Source organism: Oncorhynchus tshawytscha, linkage group LG08 (assembly GCF_018296145.1).
Source record: "Oncorhynchus tshawytscha isolate Ot180627B linkage group LG08, Otsh_v2.0, whole genome shotgun sequence".
In the NCBI taxonomy this organism is placed as follows: domain Eukaryota; kingdom Metazoa; phylum Chordata; class Actinopteri; order Salmoniformes; family Salmonidae; genus Oncorhynchus; species Oncorhynchus tshawytscha.
The window spans coordinates 28,654,177-28,671,126 of NC_056436.1; the positions used below are offsets into that span (position 1 = coordinate 28,654,177).

The 16,950-nt window shown below is 43.5% G+C and overlaps 2 protein-coding genes across 3 annotated transcripts; one reads left to right on the forward strand and one right to left on the reverse strand.

The window, feature by feature from the left end:
- Positions 1-1,330: 1,330 nt before the first annotated feature.
- Positions 1,331-5,052, reverse strand: fam161b (FAM161 centrosomal protein B). Of its 2 annotated transcripts, none has more exons than XM_024430152.2 (9): positions 4,858-5,052; positions 4,139-4,430; positions 3,524-4,032; positions 3,064-3,401; positions 2,844-2,965; positions 2,569-2,736; positions 2,359-2,458; positions 2,042-2,214; positions 1,331-1,775 (listed from the first exon to the last, which is right to left on the reverse strand). In XM_024430152.2, the coding sequence occupies exons 2-9, from the start codon at positions 4,417-4,419 to the stop codon at positions 1,703-1,705; spliced, it is 1,764 nt and encodes a 587-aa protein (XP_024285920.1). In that variant the 5' UTR covers positions 4,420-4,430; positions 4,858-5,052; the 3' UTR covers positions 1,331-1,702. The 2 variants fall into 2 exon arrangements, with proteins under 2 accessions (XP_024285920.1, XP_024285921.1); XM_024430153.2 differs by having other exon boundaries at positions 4,825-5,052.
- A 245-nt stretch (positions 5,053-5,297) lies between these two features.
- On the forward strand, positions 5,298-16,042 carry coq6 (coenzyme Q6 monooxygenase). The gene is made up of 12 exons (XM_024430154.2): positions 5,298-5,668; positions 6,041-6,175; positions 9,066-9,124; positions 10,804-10,930; positions 12,674-12,804; positions 12,917-13,024; positions 13,105-13,167; positions 13,264-13,371; positions 14,110-14,312; positions 14,614-14,729; positions 15,066-15,232; positions 15,915-16,042. Exons 1-12 carry the CDS (start codon positions 5,479-5,481, stop codon positions 15,942-15,944), a joined length of 1,437 nt encoding a protein of 478 aa, XP_024285922.1. The 5' UTR covers positions 5,298-5,478; the 3' UTR covers positions 15,945-16,042.
- The last annotated feature ends 908 nt before the right edge of the window (positions 16,043-16,950 follow it).

Consider the following 16,950-nt stretch of genomic DNA (forward strand, 5'->3'; position numbering starts at 1 on the left):
ACCATAAGCTGTCAATGACTCCCATACTCATCTTCATCTGAACTCTTCCAAACATTTTGAGCGGGGACTTAATGTTTCTCTGATGGTACCCCCCAAATGGGTTGGAGATTGGAGTATCTGTCTATCTGTCCATAAGACGCTCCACGGAGATGGGCTTTACGGAAGAGTGGCCAGACAAACGGCATTGCTTAAAGAAAAAAAATAAGCAAACACGTTTGGTGTTTGTCAAAAGGCATGTGGGAGACTCCCCAAACATATGGAAGAAGGTACTCTGGTCAGATGAGACTAAAATATTTTTTTTAGGCCATCAAGAGAAACGCTATGTCTGGCGCAAACCGAATCCCTCTCATCACCCCGAGAACACCATCCAGCATCATGCTGTGGGGATGTTTTTCATCAGCAGGGACTGGGAAACTGGTCAGAATTGAAGGAATGATGGATGGTGCTAAATACGGGGAAATTCTTGAGGGAAACCTGTTTCAGTCTTCCAGAGATTTGAGACTGGGACGTAGGTTCACCTTCCAGCAGGACAATGACCCTAAGCATACTGCTAAAGCAACACTCGAGTGGATTAAGGGGAAATTTAAATGTCTTGGAATGGCCTAGTCAAAGCCCAGACCTCAATCCAATTGAGAATCTGTGGTATGACTTAAAGATTGCTCTACACCAGTGGAACCCATCCAACTTGAAAGAGCTGGAGCAGTTTTACCTTGAAGAATGGGCAAAAATCCCAGTGGCTAGATGTGCCAAGCGTATAGAGACATACCCCAAGAGACTTGCAGCTGTAATTTCTGAAAAAGGTGGCTCACAAAGTATTGCCTTTGGGGGGTGGGGTGGGTGAATAGTTATGCACGCTCAAGTTTTCAGTTCGTCTTATTTCTTGCTTGTTTCACAATAAAAAATATTTTGTATCTTCAAAGTGGTAGGCATGTTGTGTAATTCAAATGATACAACCCCCCCCCAAAAAAAAAAAATGTTTAATTCCAGGATGAAAGGCAACAAAATAGGAAAAATGCCAGGTGGGTGAATACTTTCGCGAGCCACTGTCGGACCTGTCCATTGATAAATTATTTATGGGCTTGCTCAAACGGAGTTTGACGAATACAACTAGACTGCATGACAGATTGAATATGTACTACTGTACTGCAATGTCATTGGGACCACTGTCAGCCCTCTGATTTCTCAGTGAGGTATGATATACTAACTACACCAAGACGGGTCAGAATCCCTAACATTGTAGGCCTATTTTTGTTTTTCAAACACTTTTTTCTGGTTACCAAGTAGTTCTCCGCTATAATGCCATGTTAAATGGACTTCATAAAACCAAATAAGCCTTTGATATTCAGTTTTAATAAGGTTGAAATATTATGCAGCCAAACATTTAATATGCCATAATCCCCTACCATTGCAAAATGTCAACATATAACATTCAAAATTACTTATAAACATATACAGTTCCATAAACCTTTATTCATTTTCTCACATTTGCTCCATTTAATATACATTTAACAGCTCCAGAGGCCAGATATCCCCATTTTAGAAATATCATAAATCATGATGAAACATGTCAGACAGTCCAAGACTGGGTCAACATAGTTAAACTACACTACAATTATTTCAGAACATAGTTCTCTTTGAAGCAGAATAGCTACTGTATATGGAGTTCCATGACATGCGGGGTCTACCTTTTTCATCAATGAATTTATTCCACTCTGGTTTTCACGGTCTCTTCCTCTACCTCTTCAATTTTCTCCCCGACGTCTACGTTTCCATCCCTAAATCAGACATGTCGGTTAGAAAATGTCTACATTGTAACTGCATCAAAGTTTTGCTTGACTGCAGTATTTGTCTTCTCTTCACTAAAGACTTTACAACAGTCTCACAGTACTATGTAATGCAACATTGTATATAGAACTATAACACATGGCGTTCGTGGATTTCCAGCTGCAGTGGTATTCCTATTGGCATTAGATATTGTATGACTAATACTAATTGTTAGTTGGAAGACACTGCGACACAAACTTGTTGTCATTGTAGGTACCTTTTCTCCATGTCACTCTCAACACTTTGGTCATCAACATCGTCATTGTCATCCAATATGAAGACGGGTGCCGTTCCAAACTCTTCTCCCTTTGTTTTGACAAACTGCTCATTCAAACCAGCTTCCCTCAGCTTGTCTCTGTATATACGCTCCGCGTCAGCCTTGGCGTTTTTCTAGAGCAATTCCATCAAAGGCCAGGGAATAGACAAGGTGCACAAAACAGTAAATAATACAACAGTTGACCGCTTAAAAGCTCTTCTCAAGTCTTTGCAATTCCAGAAAATGAGTTTCCAGGTCAATGCAAGCCCATAGTTTACCTGGGACACCTGTTCAAACAGGTAAGGACGGACAGTTACTCTGGCCTTTATATCCTGTAGCTCCTTCTTATACTCTCTCGTCCTTTGTTGGTCGGCCTCCCTACATGTACAGAGCCACATAAACATTAATTCAACATTAAGTACAGATCAACAACTCTTTAATCAGTCTGTTCTTTTCTGTTTTCATCTGAGGAATTTCCCAGTACTCACCGGTGCTGTTTCAGCTTCTCATGATACACCTCTTTCAGGCTGCTATGAGGGTCCATGACCTTGGCACGGACAGCCACTGTCTTCTTCATGGCCTGAGACCTCTTCCTATGTCTCCGCATCCACTCTGCACTCTCCTGCTCCTTGCTCTCTTTCTGCTCCACAGACTTTCTGATGGACCAGGGAGAGGACAGGACAGAGATGAGTATGACTAAGTCCTGTATCTTTACTTATTGAGACAGACACACCTGATAATGAAGTTCAAAGTTCTCCTTTACCTAATGGCCATACAGCGTTTCCTTGCTGCATCTGTAATGTAGGTGGGAAGCGTATCTGTGGACAGTGATGTTAAGCCTCCAAAGGAATTGCTTCTCTTCAAAACGGCACTGACTATGGGTTCCTGAGGACAAAAATAACACAAAGAAACAAAACATTTCCAAAAATACAAAGAGAAATTTCATTTCAAGTTCTATTTGCAGAGTTCTACAGTAAGCTCACCTGTTCTTTTTCAGAGCTGCTTCTGCTTGGTCTTGAAGGCAGAGTTGACGTCCGCAGGTGGAAGGGCTGACACTTGGTAACATTTTTCCTCTCTGCCCTCTTCAGTGATTCTCTCTGAAAGGCCTTGTGCAGCCTGTCAAAATCAGGGACCTGGGAGTTGGTCTTTGGCTGGAAGGTAGGCTTCTGATCCAGGAAGGCCAGAACCTCCTTCTTAGTCCGTTGGGCGGTGCGAGGCTCCGGATTCTCAATATGAGTTTGGTTCTCTATAGGTGCTGTGGACTTCCTCAAAGTCTCCTGGGCCCTCAGCTGAATGCGTACCTTCCTGCGTAGCTCTTCCTCTACAGAGCATACATAATTTAATGAGAAAAAAATAAGATTTAGGGAGGATTATAATACTTTTATAATACAATTTACTGCACCTAAGCAAGATCTTCAGAGATATATTATTTAGGCAACACACCTTTTAAATGCTCAGAGACAGCATGGTCTTTGATTGCTTTCGGTACTGGTTTCCTGACATTGGTGGCTTTTTGAGACTGTGCCACCGTGCTTATGATTTGCATCAGCTTCTCTCTCTTCTTCTCATCTCTCTCCAGGAAGCTGAAGGGCTTCTGCATGGAGAGCAGGAAGTCCCTCCTCTGTTCATGGCCTTCCTTCCTCTCTTTCTGCCGCACCTGCGTCATCTCATCATAGAGGGGCAAAAACACATGGCCAGGCACAGGAACAGCACGAAACTTCCTCTGACATTCCGCCTCCTCTTTCTCCTCTTTGCTTAGTTGGAGCTGCTCTGTTTCTGTTGGGCCTTGGTGCTGAAGATGTTGTGGTCCTCTGTGTGAAACAGTTGTGGCAGAAGCCCAGGCTGCAGAGGATGTGAAAAACCTCCCTGACTGTCTGAGCTGTGGGGATTTCCTCGAGGTAGACCTCCTACCTGACATCAGTTCAGACATGGAACTGGATTTCCTCGGTCCCCTACATTTGAGATTGTTTTATTTAACATAGAACAATAGGATATTTGAGACTTACAAAACAAATATATTGTGATAACTTATTTGCATCATTGGGTGACTTGACATACCTGGCCTGAGAGCTGAAAAACTCGTCCAGTTGTCTGTCAGCACTAGACTTCCTGTCAAAGCCTGCTGACAGCATAGAGTTCTGCTGGATCCTTTTCTCAAGGCCCTCTCTCTGTCTCCTCTCTGTCTCCTGCAGCTGCTGCTTGTGGGCCTCCTTCATCTCCTGCAGTTGGTGCTGGAGCAGCAGCTCTGAACTCAGGCCATCCTCCAGGAAAGCCTGCAGGTCAGCCATGTTCCTCTGCTCTTGCATCCTCGCAGCAGTGTGTCCTCCTGAACCCAACATTCACCAAACAGCTATGGAAAGAAGGAAAAAGGGGAAGACATTTTTATATTCCAAAAACACCTCTTCCAAAAACACCTCCCACAGTGAGATAAACCCTTGTTTAGATCAGACATTTTAATTTACACAGAACTGTGTCCCACATTTAACCAATTAATGATAATTAATATCATGAAAAGTTATGCAAAACTCCAGCAGCACATGATGTGAGCCTACGCAAGGGTTGCCCTAGCAACCAAACTGCTTCTCCAAAACATTGCCAGAGAAGTCGTATTATATGTTTGCGTTAACATAGTAGGCTACATGCTAAACTGTTTTAGGGCAGAAAATGTGTATTGTTACACAATGCATAACTACAATACATATTGAGATGACAATTTTGGAATATTGTCAAATAGAAAATATAACCTGATGCTCGTGCACTTTAGAACTACAGCATACTTATTCCAGTGGATTATTATTATAATAATTATTGTCCATTGTTGTCCATCTCTTCTTGCTTCTCTGCTTCACAACAAAGACTGTCATGTATCGACATCATATATTGACTTTTACAAAGTAATAACTTCGAATCACTGGATGATGTTTCGCTACTTGTTGTCAAAGCTAAGATATTTGACTCCACCCCCTGGAACATTCTAATGTTTGATTGGCTGAAGTAAACGCTTGCTGTATCTCGATCTATACCTCAGTCATCTCGATTGGGCACTATCATGTTGACACATTTGTAACACATTTTTTTATTCAAGAAGCGCCTTAACTATTCCTTCTACATTGTCCTCCTGAATAAAACGGAATTATGTTTAAATATCAATAGCACCAAAGTGCGGACAACTTGTGAAGTGAAACTAGTGCGGTTCCTTTTTCTGATTGGTTGGGCACTACAGGAAGTTCTTGCCTCTTACGTATGTCAAAATATACAACATGGCTGCATTATAGAATGGACACAGCTGCGATTAGTAGGACATATTCAAGGGGAAACATTTCGTTCTGATTCTAAGCAATACAGTTGGAGTTCTTTTAAGGGTTAGACGAGTACCACGTCGTTACGTTGTTTTAAAGATGCATAGTCTCACTAAAACGGCACTGTCTTTCAATGGAATCGGGCGGCGGTGTGTTGCTCTGAACCGTTTTTCAGAAACAAGAATCATTTGCAGAGGACTCACGTGCACAGCAGAACATGAAAATGAGCTCTATGATGTCATTATATCTGGAGGAGGGATGGTTGGGACCGCTATGGCTTGTTCTTTAGGTGAGTCGAGGTGATCTCCTGATGCTGCCCAGTCAAACTGCCCCTATTTGCCCCCCATCTAAAGGAGGAGGAGCCGTCATTCCGCTGCTCAATGCAAATTCTCAGACTTCATCCTCACAACTAAGTTGCAGTTGTGGCTTTGCTGCTGATTTACACCATACAGCATTTGCCTTAGTTCTGTGTTGCTAAACAAGTAAGGTATAATTAAGACAAACATGCAGAGGAACTTTAATTTCTTGTTCTCATGGCACCACTAGTGATGCCAAAATGTAGGCTATATCAATGCTACTCCCACCACAACTTTTAATCTGTCTGTTTATCATTTTGGATGGAGCATCAATCAATTTCATGCATCCTCGTTATTGTTGACAGGCTTGGATCCAAACTTGGAGGGGAAGAAGATTCTTTTGCTTGAGGCAGGCAACAAGAAAGTGATGGACAAGGTCCCAGACGCCTACAGTACAAGAGTCAGCTCCATCAGCCCGGGCTCTGCCACCCTCCTCAGTGGTACACAACCATATTACGAAAAACTATTATCATGTTCCCTGAGAAAGTAATCTCTCTAATGGCATTAGAATCTCTGTTTTCCATTGACCAGCCAATAGCATCAGAAAAATGTAGGGAACCTCTCTGCAAACAGATACACATGGCTGCAATAGTATGAGCTTCATAAAGTACAGTAGGGGTGAAGAGTTGTGTGTAGATCGTTTGGTAGTTGTTGTCTATTATTTGTCAGGGTTGGTTTATTGGTTTATCCGTTTGAAAAGAACAGTATATCTTGTCCAATGACAAAAGAGCTCATGTTTAAGTGGCCAGCTTCCTGTCTGATTAAGCCTATTTGTGGTGTGGCTCAGTATAAAAGGTTGTCAGCAAGTAGGTTAGTGATCAGGCCCAGCTTGTCTAGTCACACATGCTTAGCAGGGATCATATCTGGCCTCTAGTCTACATCAATCATTGATAGAATCCTCTCAACTATTATTCATGTCTCCTTGGGTTTTACTTGACACCCTGATGATGTGCTGCATGTCAATAAGGAAGTGAAGGAAGTGATTTGGATACCCATGGCTATGTCAAGCCCAGTTAAATTGACTTGGATGTATACTGAACAAAAATGTAAATGCAACATGCAACCATTTCCAAGATTTTACTGAGTTACAGTTCATATAAGGAAATCAGTCAATTGAAATAAATTCATTAGGCCCTAATCTATGGATTTCACATGACTGGGAATACATACACTACATGGTCAAAAGTATGTGGACAGTTGCTGGTCAAACATCTAATTACAAAATCATGGGCATTAATATGGATTTGGTCCCCGTTTTGCTGCTAAAACATCCCCCACTCTTCTGGGAAGGCTTTCCACTAGATTTTGAAACATTCCAACGGGGATTTTCTTCCATTCAGCAAAACTGATGTTGGGCGATTAGGCCTGGCTCGCAGTCTGCGTTCCAATTCATCCTAAAGGTGTTCGATGGGGTGGGGGTCAGGGCACTGCAGGCCAGTCAAGTTCTTCCACACCGATCTCGACAAACCATTTATGTATGGACCTCGCTTTGTGCACGGGGGCATTATCATGCTGAAACAGGGAAGGGCCTTCCACAAAGTGGGAAGCACAGAATTGTCTAGAATGTATTTGAATGCTGTTGCATTAAGATTTCCCTTCACTGGAACTAAAGAGCCTAGTCCGAACCATGAAAAACGGCCCTAGACAATTTTTCCCCCAGCATCTAACTTTACAGTTGGCACTATGCATTGGGGCTAGTAGCGTTCTCCTGGCATCTGACAAATCTGGGATTGACGGTCGGACTCCTAGATGTTGAAGCGTGATTCACTGCTCCATAATCCAATGGTGGCGAGCTTTACACCACTTCAGCCAATGCTTGTCATTGGACACTGTGATCTTAGACTTGTGTGCGGCTGCTGTGCCATGGAAACCCATTTCATGATGCTCCCGGGGAACAGCTCTTGTGCTGTTTGGGAGTTTGGAACTCGGTAGTGAGTTTTGCAACCAAGGACAGATTATTTTTTACACGCTTCAGCACTCAGTGGGTCCCGTTCTGTGAGCTTGTGTGGCCTACCACTTCTCGGCTGAGTCATTGTTGATCCTAGACGTTTCCACTTCACAATAACAGCACTAACATTTGACCAGGGAAACTCAATTTGATATATCTGTCAGCAACTGGTGTGGCTAAAATAGCAGAATCCAGTCATTTGAAGGGGTGTGCACATACTTTTGGCCATGTAGTGTATATGGATTTGTTGGTCACAGATACCTTTTTTTTTAAAGGTAGGGGCGTGGATCAGAACCAGTCAGTATCTTGTGTGACCACCATTCGCTTCGTGCAGCGCGACACATTTTTTTGCATAGTGTTGATCAGGCTGTTGATTGTGGAATGTTGTCCCACTCCTCTTCAATGGCTGTGCGAAGTTGCTGGATATTGGCGGGAATTGGAACACGCTGTTGTATACATCGATCCAGAGCATCCAAAACAATGGGTGATATGTCTGGTGAGTTTGCAGGCCATGGATGAACCTGGAAATTTACAGCTTCCAGAAATTGTATACAAATATTTGCAACATGGGGCCGTGCATTATCATGCTGAACCATGAGGTGATGGCGGCAGATGAATGGCACAACAATGGGCTTCAGGATCTTGTCACGGTATCTCTGTGCATTCAAATTGCCATCAATAAAATTCAATTCTGTTTGTTGCCCGTAGCTTATGCCTGCCTATACAATAACCCCACTGCCGTTGACATCAGCAAACAGCTTGCCCACACAATGCCATGCATGTAATCTGCAGTTGTGAGGCCGGTTGGATGTACTGCCAAATATTCTAAAATGACATTGGAGGTGGCTTATGGTAGAGAAATGAACATTCAATTCTCTGGCAACAGCGCTGGTGGACATTCCTGCAGTTAGCATGCCAATCACAAGCTGCCTCAACTTGAGATGTCTGGCATTGTGTTCAGTGACACAACTGCACATTTTAGAGTTGCCTTTTATTGTCCCCAGCACAAGATGTACCTGTGTAATGATCATGCTGTTTAATCAGCTTCTTGACATGCCACACCTGTCAGGTGGATGGATTATCTTGGCAAAGAAGAAATACTCATGAACAGGGATGTAGACAAATTTGTGTTCAACTTTTGAGAGGAATAAGCTTTTCTGCATATGGAACATTTCAGGGATCTTTTACTTCAGTTGATGAAACATGGGACCAACACTTCACATGTTGCATTTATATTTTTGTTGACTTCGCCCACTTGAGTTCTTGTCTCATTTAATCAAACTCCTCTAACAAGTAATTATGGGGCTTTTACGCCTCATACATAACATCCCTAGATTTGATAGATCTTGTATTCTATTAAAATGTTGTGTGTGCCTTTTCAGGTGTTGGTGCATGGGATCACATTATGAACATGAGATGTAAGCCCTATCAGAAGATGCAGGTCAGTTCTTGGAAACTCCAAGCCCTAAAGTTATTTTTTATTGAGAAGCCCATTTAGGTCGTTAGTTATACTGCTATATACTTACTCTCATTCTCCATGCATCAGTAACTTGTTTGGATATAAAGTTTTAGGGAAATTGTATCTCCCCTGCCATTTAACCTCTACTCAATCATGTACTTTACAATGCCATTTCCCTCGAGCATGTAATTGTTAACAAAGAAAAAGCAACCCCAATGGCGGTTTAAAACATGCATTTTGTTCATTCCTCTGCCCAATTTATACGTCCTCAGAGGCCATGCAAATGCCAGGGTGCCTCAAACCCCAAAGGACAGGAGGTCAATTTAAAACGATGATCCAAGCTCCCTGGCTTAGTGAAATGTTTGTTTTTTTCCCCTCTGGCCACAATGGCAGAGAATTAATTTATTTAATTAGGATCATATTTAATAGGAAAAATACATCTATTTGGCGTCTTCAACTAGGCGTTCATCCCCTGTGTGTACTAATTATAAAGATGAATGTGACAAGCAGGAGGCAGAAGATGGAAGATGACAGGATGTGTGGATGTCAGTAGCAAAGTGACCGTGTTTTACAGCTGTGGGCGCAGGCTGAGTCCCTTCTGTAAGATGTGGTCAGTTTATACCAAAGAAAAAAACACAGGGTTTCTCTCATGGCCAAGGATGTCATCATAAAATGTAATATGGTGATTATGGTGATATACCTCTTCCATAATTCCTTTACTGCTCTGCTCCTTTTTTTGCTTGTTTGTTCGCAGATGCATATTACAAGGATAGAGGAGCAGCGCGTTGAGGTTAACCCCCCCCCAAAAAAAATCTTCATTCACTATCCTAAATAGTTAACTACTGGCTGAAGAAGGAAAAATAACCTGAATATTAGTAGGCCATTTCCAATGGTCTCTCTCCTGTCTGGGTGTTAAGGTGGAAAGATAAGCAGGTTTTAAAGCTCCCATTTGGGGATTACTCCTAGCAAAGAGGACAATAAGTACATAGCAACACATTCCTTATCAACAGAAGTATATTTTTCTCCAACATAAAAAAACTCCTTGGAATTTGCAGTTTGGTTCCATTAAATCTTTCAAGCAGCCAACCACTTGTCACAAGTTGGAAACCCACCACCATTAGTGTTTTTTTTGTAGGGTAAAACCCACTACTTTATGGCATGTTGGGGGGGGGAGTAGTTTAGCTGTGTTACTTCTGAATGATAAGGTCTGAGAGAGAGTCCTACATAAGCATAACCACTTCCCTGCGTCACATGAAAAGTCTTTTCATTTACCATCTCAGAAATGATGTGCCTCAATTATGTGTTTTATTTTGACACTCAACTTTTTGGGGATACAGTAACCAATATTTACCCGCTCGGTAATGTTAACAAATGTGTTCTGTCGGGCCAAAAATATTGCCATACATCCACATCACAAATGACATTTCATCGTGCATCAGTAAGCTCCCTAAGTCAACCATAGAACTAGAAGGGTGTTGTTGACCTTTCTAGATCTTAGTTTGGTAATTTAAGGAGTGGCTGCCAAGCTCTGGCTGCAGCTGAACAAATTTGATGTGTTCAGTTCAATTAGGCTGTGGCTCTTTGGCCGGCTTAATATAGGGAATGGGGATGCATTTAAGGATAGAGTTCTTGACCACAGGGATAATTGATTTCTCATTTAGGTTTGGGATGCCTGCTCTGATGCCCTGATTACATTTGATAAGGAGAACCTGCAGGACGAGATGGCATACATTGTGGAGAACAACATCATTGTGGCAGCCCTGACAAAGCAGCTGGAGAATCTCTCTGGTAAGAAAAGCAGCGCCACACACAGTCCAGTTGCATTGATGATTTGTCCATGAAACCCTCACTATGCACAAGTAGTGATGTGACTCTCCTTAGAAGAGATCTTGAGTTCATTGACATCCTGTTAATGAGCACTGGGTCTGGCAGCTCATGTTATGTCACCACATTTGTTCCATCCTGTCCCTGTGTTTTGTTTATTTGTATTTTCCCCAGTGTCCGTTTTTAAAGACCAGTGCAGCTCTTGGACACATCCATGTTTTTCCTGCTATTTCAATCGAGTTCCATATTTCCTGTGTGCCAGTTAGTGCACTCCATAGACCGGATGCCATGTAAAGGCACGTGCAGTTGTCCAATGACCTATTTCACATTGACATGTGCTCCCACGCCATTAAGGATGCTAAAGTGCTGACGTTGTGCTGTATTGTTGTTGAAAGTAGCCCGACTTTTTGGAGGTTCAGAAATGAAACCTTAGCACTGCCTTGCGTCCGACTGTAAAACAGCATATTTATAAATGGGCTTTTCTACATTTTGCACTAAACAGATGTGTGGTTGCAGGCAGCAGGTTTTCCTTACAGGCATCATGTTGGTCCTCTACTTAATTTTTTCTTCCTTTGGCCATGATGTTTCTCTGCTTCTGAGGCAGTACATGAAAAGCGTGCACTAAGTTCGCTAGTTTGGTAGTAACTCTGCTCTCCAGTCACTGCAGGCCAATATTTGTCGCTCGTGTTCAGGAACCAGTAGTCAATCTGCAGACGGGAACCTCTCCAAGTGGGCAACGCCAAGTGTAATTCCAGATACTTTCATGTTTGGGATGACCGACTACCGATAATTCAAAGAAAGTGGGAGTTTTGGTATAATCCCAGCATGCTGGCAGCAAGCGGAAAGTGTGGAATGGTCTGCTTGTAGATAAACACTATTAATCAATGCTATGCGGCAAGCCAAGACCATTTAAGAAGATTGTCAATGTGAGCTTCGGCAGCTGGTCCCTGCCAGAGAGGCAAACCAGTGGTATTTTACAAGGTGGTTTGTAGATCTTCCACTGCCTTAGTCACTTACAGCCAAACCTTACTCTATTTCTATCCTTTTTGGAGGAAACAAGTAGCAAAGTCTTTTTTAAATTTATTTTAAATGTAATTTATTTTACCTCCTTTTTTCCCCAATTTCATGGTATCCAATTGTTAGTAGCTACTATCTTGTCTTATCGCTACATCTCCCGTACGGGCTCAGGAAAGACGAAGGTTGAAAGTCATGCGTCCTCCAATACACAACCCAACCAAGCCGCACTGCTTCTTAACACAGCGTGCATCCAACCCGGAAGCCAGCCGCACCAATGTATCGGAGGAAACACCGTGCTCCTGGCAACCTTGGTTGGCGCGCACTGCGCCCGGCCCGCCACAGGAGTCGCTGGTGCGCGATGAGACAGGGATATCCCTACCGGCCAAGCCCTCCCTAACACGGACGACGCTATGCCAATTGTGCGTCGCCCCACGGACCTCCCGGTCGCGGCCGGTTACGACAGAGCCTGGGCGCGAACCCAGAATCTCTGGTGTACAAGTAGCAAAGTCTTGATTAGTGTGACCAATTGTGATGAAAAATACTTACTGGCCCCTTCCTTGTTTAGTGAAAATGATTCTCTTTGGTGAACCCAAAATCCCCTTGTTTAGTGAAAATGATTCTCTGTGGTGAACCCAAAATCCCCTTGGCTCTGCTTTAGACCATTTCCTTTCTCTGTGTTCGGTCTCTCAGATCAGGTGAGGGTCCAGTACAAATCCAAGGTGGTGAAATACACCTGGCCCAAGTCCCACCAGGTAGCTGACGCCATCCCCTGGGTTCAGGTCACCCTGGCCAACGGACAGACTCTTCAAACCAAACTACTGGTCAGTCCATCCTGAGTAGTAACTCTTTTATTTTTTTATGTTTAAAAAAATATATTTTTGCCTTTGACCATAATGCTCTAGGATGTAACTGCTGTGATTGGCTGGTTTGCAGATTGGAGCAGATGGGCCAAATTCGATGGTAAGGCGGGAGGCGGGGATACCCACGGTCAAGTGGAATTACGACCAATCAGCTGTTGTGGCTGTCCTGCATCTGTCTGAGGTGAGATTTACATCTTACAACCTGTCTATTTCATCAAGACACATGGAGGCCATACTAATTGTTATCATGTGTTTCTATAGCCAACAGAGAACAATGTTGCCTGGCAGAGGTTCCTTCCAACAGGCCCCATAGCAATGTTACCAGTAAGTTTGTATCATAGGTTCAAAGTGCAGCTGAGCTCTTTGCTTTTTTCTGTCCCTTAATCTTAACCAACGTTCCCTTCTCTCTTGTGGCTGTAGTTGTCGGACACAGAGAGCTCTCTGGTGTGGTCGACCAGCCACCGCCATGCAGAGGAGCTACTGCAGCTGGATGAGGAGAGCTTCGTGGACTCCATCAACACTGCCTTTGTGAGTCCCGGACTGACCCCACCGAATCAGATAATGATTAGGAACAAGTGCCTTTATACAGCAGAGAAAGAAATGGATTTCTGATACATTTGTATGCGTTATGAATAGTACATTTTATGAACGGAAATCCTCTTGTTACCAACATGCAGCAATTGCACCAATGAACCGGTTAGCCAATGCCAATGGGTGCACTTGTCACTGTTTTCTGTTTACTCTACATCATACATGTAGACAATACCAACGTTTTGCCAGCATAAAGTCGCTTTCCCAAGCCTGCTATTTTTACTGGTCCTGCCGATGGGGTCACCACGGTTGTCATGCTTGGTTTCAGGCCTGGTTTGCTAATTTAACCTGTGGTCTGCCAGTTGGTCATTACTGCATGGAATGTTTTTTAAACTAAGCTAATTCAACAGCAGGCCTGACCAGCCTCTTCTTTTAATTAGCAAGGGTCCTGTAACGCTGCCAAACCATTTTGTTAGTGAGGAAAAGTACACTCACTCTGCATTTCTGCTCTAGTTTGTTTCTTTAACTTCTCTCTTCTCTGTCTACCACGCCCCTCTATCTCTCCTGTACCCCTGTCTCTTCCTCTACCTGCTGTTTCTACCTCTCTCTTTCGCTCTTCTTCTCTCCCTCCATCTCTTCCTCTCTCTCTTTCGCTCTTCTTCTCTCTCTCTCTTTCGCTCTTCCTCTCTCCCCCCGTCTCTCTCTCTCTCTCTCTGTGTCGTCTCTTTCTGCCAGTGGAGTAATGAGAACCACAGTGAGCTGGTGGAGACTGCTGGCTCTCTGTTCCGCACTGCCCTGTCAGTCCTCATGCCGTCTGCAGGCTCGGCACGCCAGCTACCGCCCAGCGTGGCCGGGATCGGCCCAAAGAGTCGGATCATGTTCCCCCTGGGCATGGGCCATGCGTCAGAGTACATCAGGCACCGGGTGGCACTCATCGGGTAAATCCCCACTCACCCCTGGGGACACGCCATTATTGAACTTCACATCGGTTTGCTTTAGAAAACTGTGGCTATTGATATTTGACCTGGCATTTTGTAAATGTAAGGATTATATGCCCTTATTCTATGAAGGTATAACAGGATCTATAAAAAAATAGATATCAACTGCAACAACAAAAATTAAAGGTTAATGCCTCTATCCAATTATATCTGTCTATTTGAAGGGAATGCTTGCTTTGATCCTACCTTGTAGATGAGGTGACTAGATTTACACGGCGGGGGTCTTTATTTTTCTTTGCAGCGATGCAGCACACCGCGTTCACCCTCTAGCTGGCCAGGGAGCCAACCTGGGCTTTGGGGATGTGGCCTGCCTCACTCAGCTCCTGAGCCAGGCGGCCTTTAACGGGAAGGATCTGGGTTAGTGACTACCCTAAACAGACACCAAACACAGTAGCTGTAGCCAGTGGTTTCTCAGAAGCTCTTTTCCACAGCCCAGGCTGGGACGCTTGCTGTTGATCTTGATTATAAAAAGAACAGTCTTTCTTCCAAAGTTTATTTGATGTTTTTTTTCATATAGTTCTTGGCAGAAAGGACAGTTCACAGAAATAGAAATCCTGTTATGTGAATATTTGTATTTGTTCTGAATAGCTCCAATGCAGAAAACGCATTAACAATGTACACAGGTCCAGAAACTCTTTTCTCCTTGATTTATTAACCCCTGGTGTTTTGCTCGGCCTGTGTTGTGTTGTGCAGGGGCCATGCAGCACCTGTTGGAATATGAGACAGAGCGCCAGCGACACAACCTGCCCATGATGGCTGCCATCGACCTGATGAAACGACTGTACTCTACTAACGCTGCCCCCATGGTTGTCTTACGCACCTTCGGTCTGCAGGCCACCAATACACTGCCAGCCATGAAAGTTAGTATGCTGTCTCCTCTTTAACCCCGCCTTTCTCGAATGTCATGTCCCTTGTCAAAGTGAACCCACAACACTTGTTCAAGTAGAAGCCATCTCTTCTTCCATTCCCAAGGTTTGGCCACATGTCAGAAGTAAGCCCCACCTTGGCTTCGTTCATGACCCCACCCGATCCTGACCTTTTTTCTGATTACATGTCTTTTTTACTTCAGCTCTGCCTATAATTTACATGGTTGTCAACTTACTACTACGGCAGCTTAGTTTAGCCCCAAATGTAGTGTTACAGAAAGTGTGTGGGTGGGGTGCAGGGCTGGCCCCGGGGCTGTGTTACAGTGGTGTTGGCTTGTTTTCACACCCCTTTTATTACAGACCGCTGATGTGAAATGGCTTTATTCCCTACTAAGTGATTCAGACCAAAGCAACCGTACATGGTTGTAAAGTCATTTCTCTCTGGAGACCCAAAGTTATGCTTGACATTTTTCCATATTAAATGTTGAGTTTACAGATCTCGTATACAGAGGTTTGTAGTGCCACTTTTTACACAATGGGAAAGATGCTAGTCATTGTTTTTTGTAGAACTTGCGAGTGCTATACGTGGCTGTTGGATTTGTGTATTTGTGGAGAGGTATGGATGAATTGACAAAATGGATGTTTAGATTTGTGAGTTCATGTTCTTTCTCTCCAGGCTCAGATCATGGCGTTTGCAAGCAAGTGACACATACACTGGCCCTGCCGTTTCAGTTTGATGGTACGCCAATGACTTTGTGAATGTAAAAGTGTAAATTAAAGTTATTTTATGCTCTGTTACTAGAACACAGTTATTCCTGCGTGTCTTTCTTTGTGTGAAGATGATTTTGGGGTTTTCCAAGCATTTCCAGGGCAGCAGGTAGTCTAGTGGTTAGATTTTTTTACAATGATTTTACTTGGCATGTCAGTTAAGAACAAGTTCTTATTTTCCATGATGGCCTAGGACCAGTGGGTTAACTGCCTTGTTCCGGGGCAGAATGACAGATTTTTACCTTGTCAGCTCGGGGGATTCAATCTTGTAACCTTTCGGTTACTAGGCCAACGCTCTAACCACTAGGCTACCGAAAGGTTGCTGGATCGAATCCCCGAGCTGACAAGGTAAAAATCTGTCATTCTGCCCCTGAATTAGGCAGTAAACCCAGTGTTCCCAGGTAGGCTGTCATTGTTAATGAGAATTTGTTCTTAACTGACTTGCCTAGTTAAGGTTAAAAACAAATTAAATATCCTGTATCCCAGTTTCACAACATTATGAACACATGCTCTTTCCATGACAGACTGACCAGGTGAAAGCTTTCATCCCTTATTGATGTCACTTGTTAAATTTGCTTCAATCAGTGTAGATGAAGGGGAGGAGACAGGTTAAAGAAGGATTTTGAAGCAAGCGAGACAGTTCACCCTCTGAATGGCACACATTCACAATCTATCAAAATGTTTTAAGTGCCTTTGAACGGGATATGGTTGTAGGTGCCGGACGCACTGGTTTGTGTCAAGAACTTAAGTTTCCTGTGTGTATTAGGAACAGTCCACCACCCAAAGGACATCCAGTCAACTTGACACAACTGTGGGACGCATTGGAGTCAACACGGGCCAGCATCCCTGTTGAACAATTTCAACACAAAGTCCATGCCCTGATGAATTGGGGTGTTCATCTCAATATTAGGAAGGTGCTCTTAATGTTTTGTACGCTGTATATT

Coding starts and splice junctions, on each gene's coding strand:
- fam161b (XM_024430152.2), bottom strand. CDS start 4,419: ATGTTGGGTTCAGGAGGACACACTGCTGCGAGGATGCAAGAGCAGAGG. Junction 2,966..3,063: donor GCAGCTCTGAAAAAGAACAG/GTGAGCTTACTG, acceptor TTTTGTCCTCAG/GAACCCATAGTCAGTGCCGT. Junction 2,737..2,843: donor AAACGCTGTATGGCCATTAG/GTAAAGGAGAAC, acceptor CTGGTCCATCAG/AAAGTCTGTGGAGCAGAAAG.
- coq6 (XM_024430154.2), top strand. CDS start 5,479: ATGCATAGTCTCACTAAAACGGCACTGTCTTTCAATGGAATCGGGCGG. Junction 5,669..6,040: donor CGCTATGGCTTGTTCTTTAG/GTGAGTCGAGGT, acceptor TATTGTTGACAG/GCTTGGATCCAAACTTGGAG. Junction 12,805..12,916: donor CTCTTCAAACCAAACTACTG/GTCAGTCCATCC, acceptor GCTGGTTTGCAG/ATTGGAGCAGATGGGCCAAA.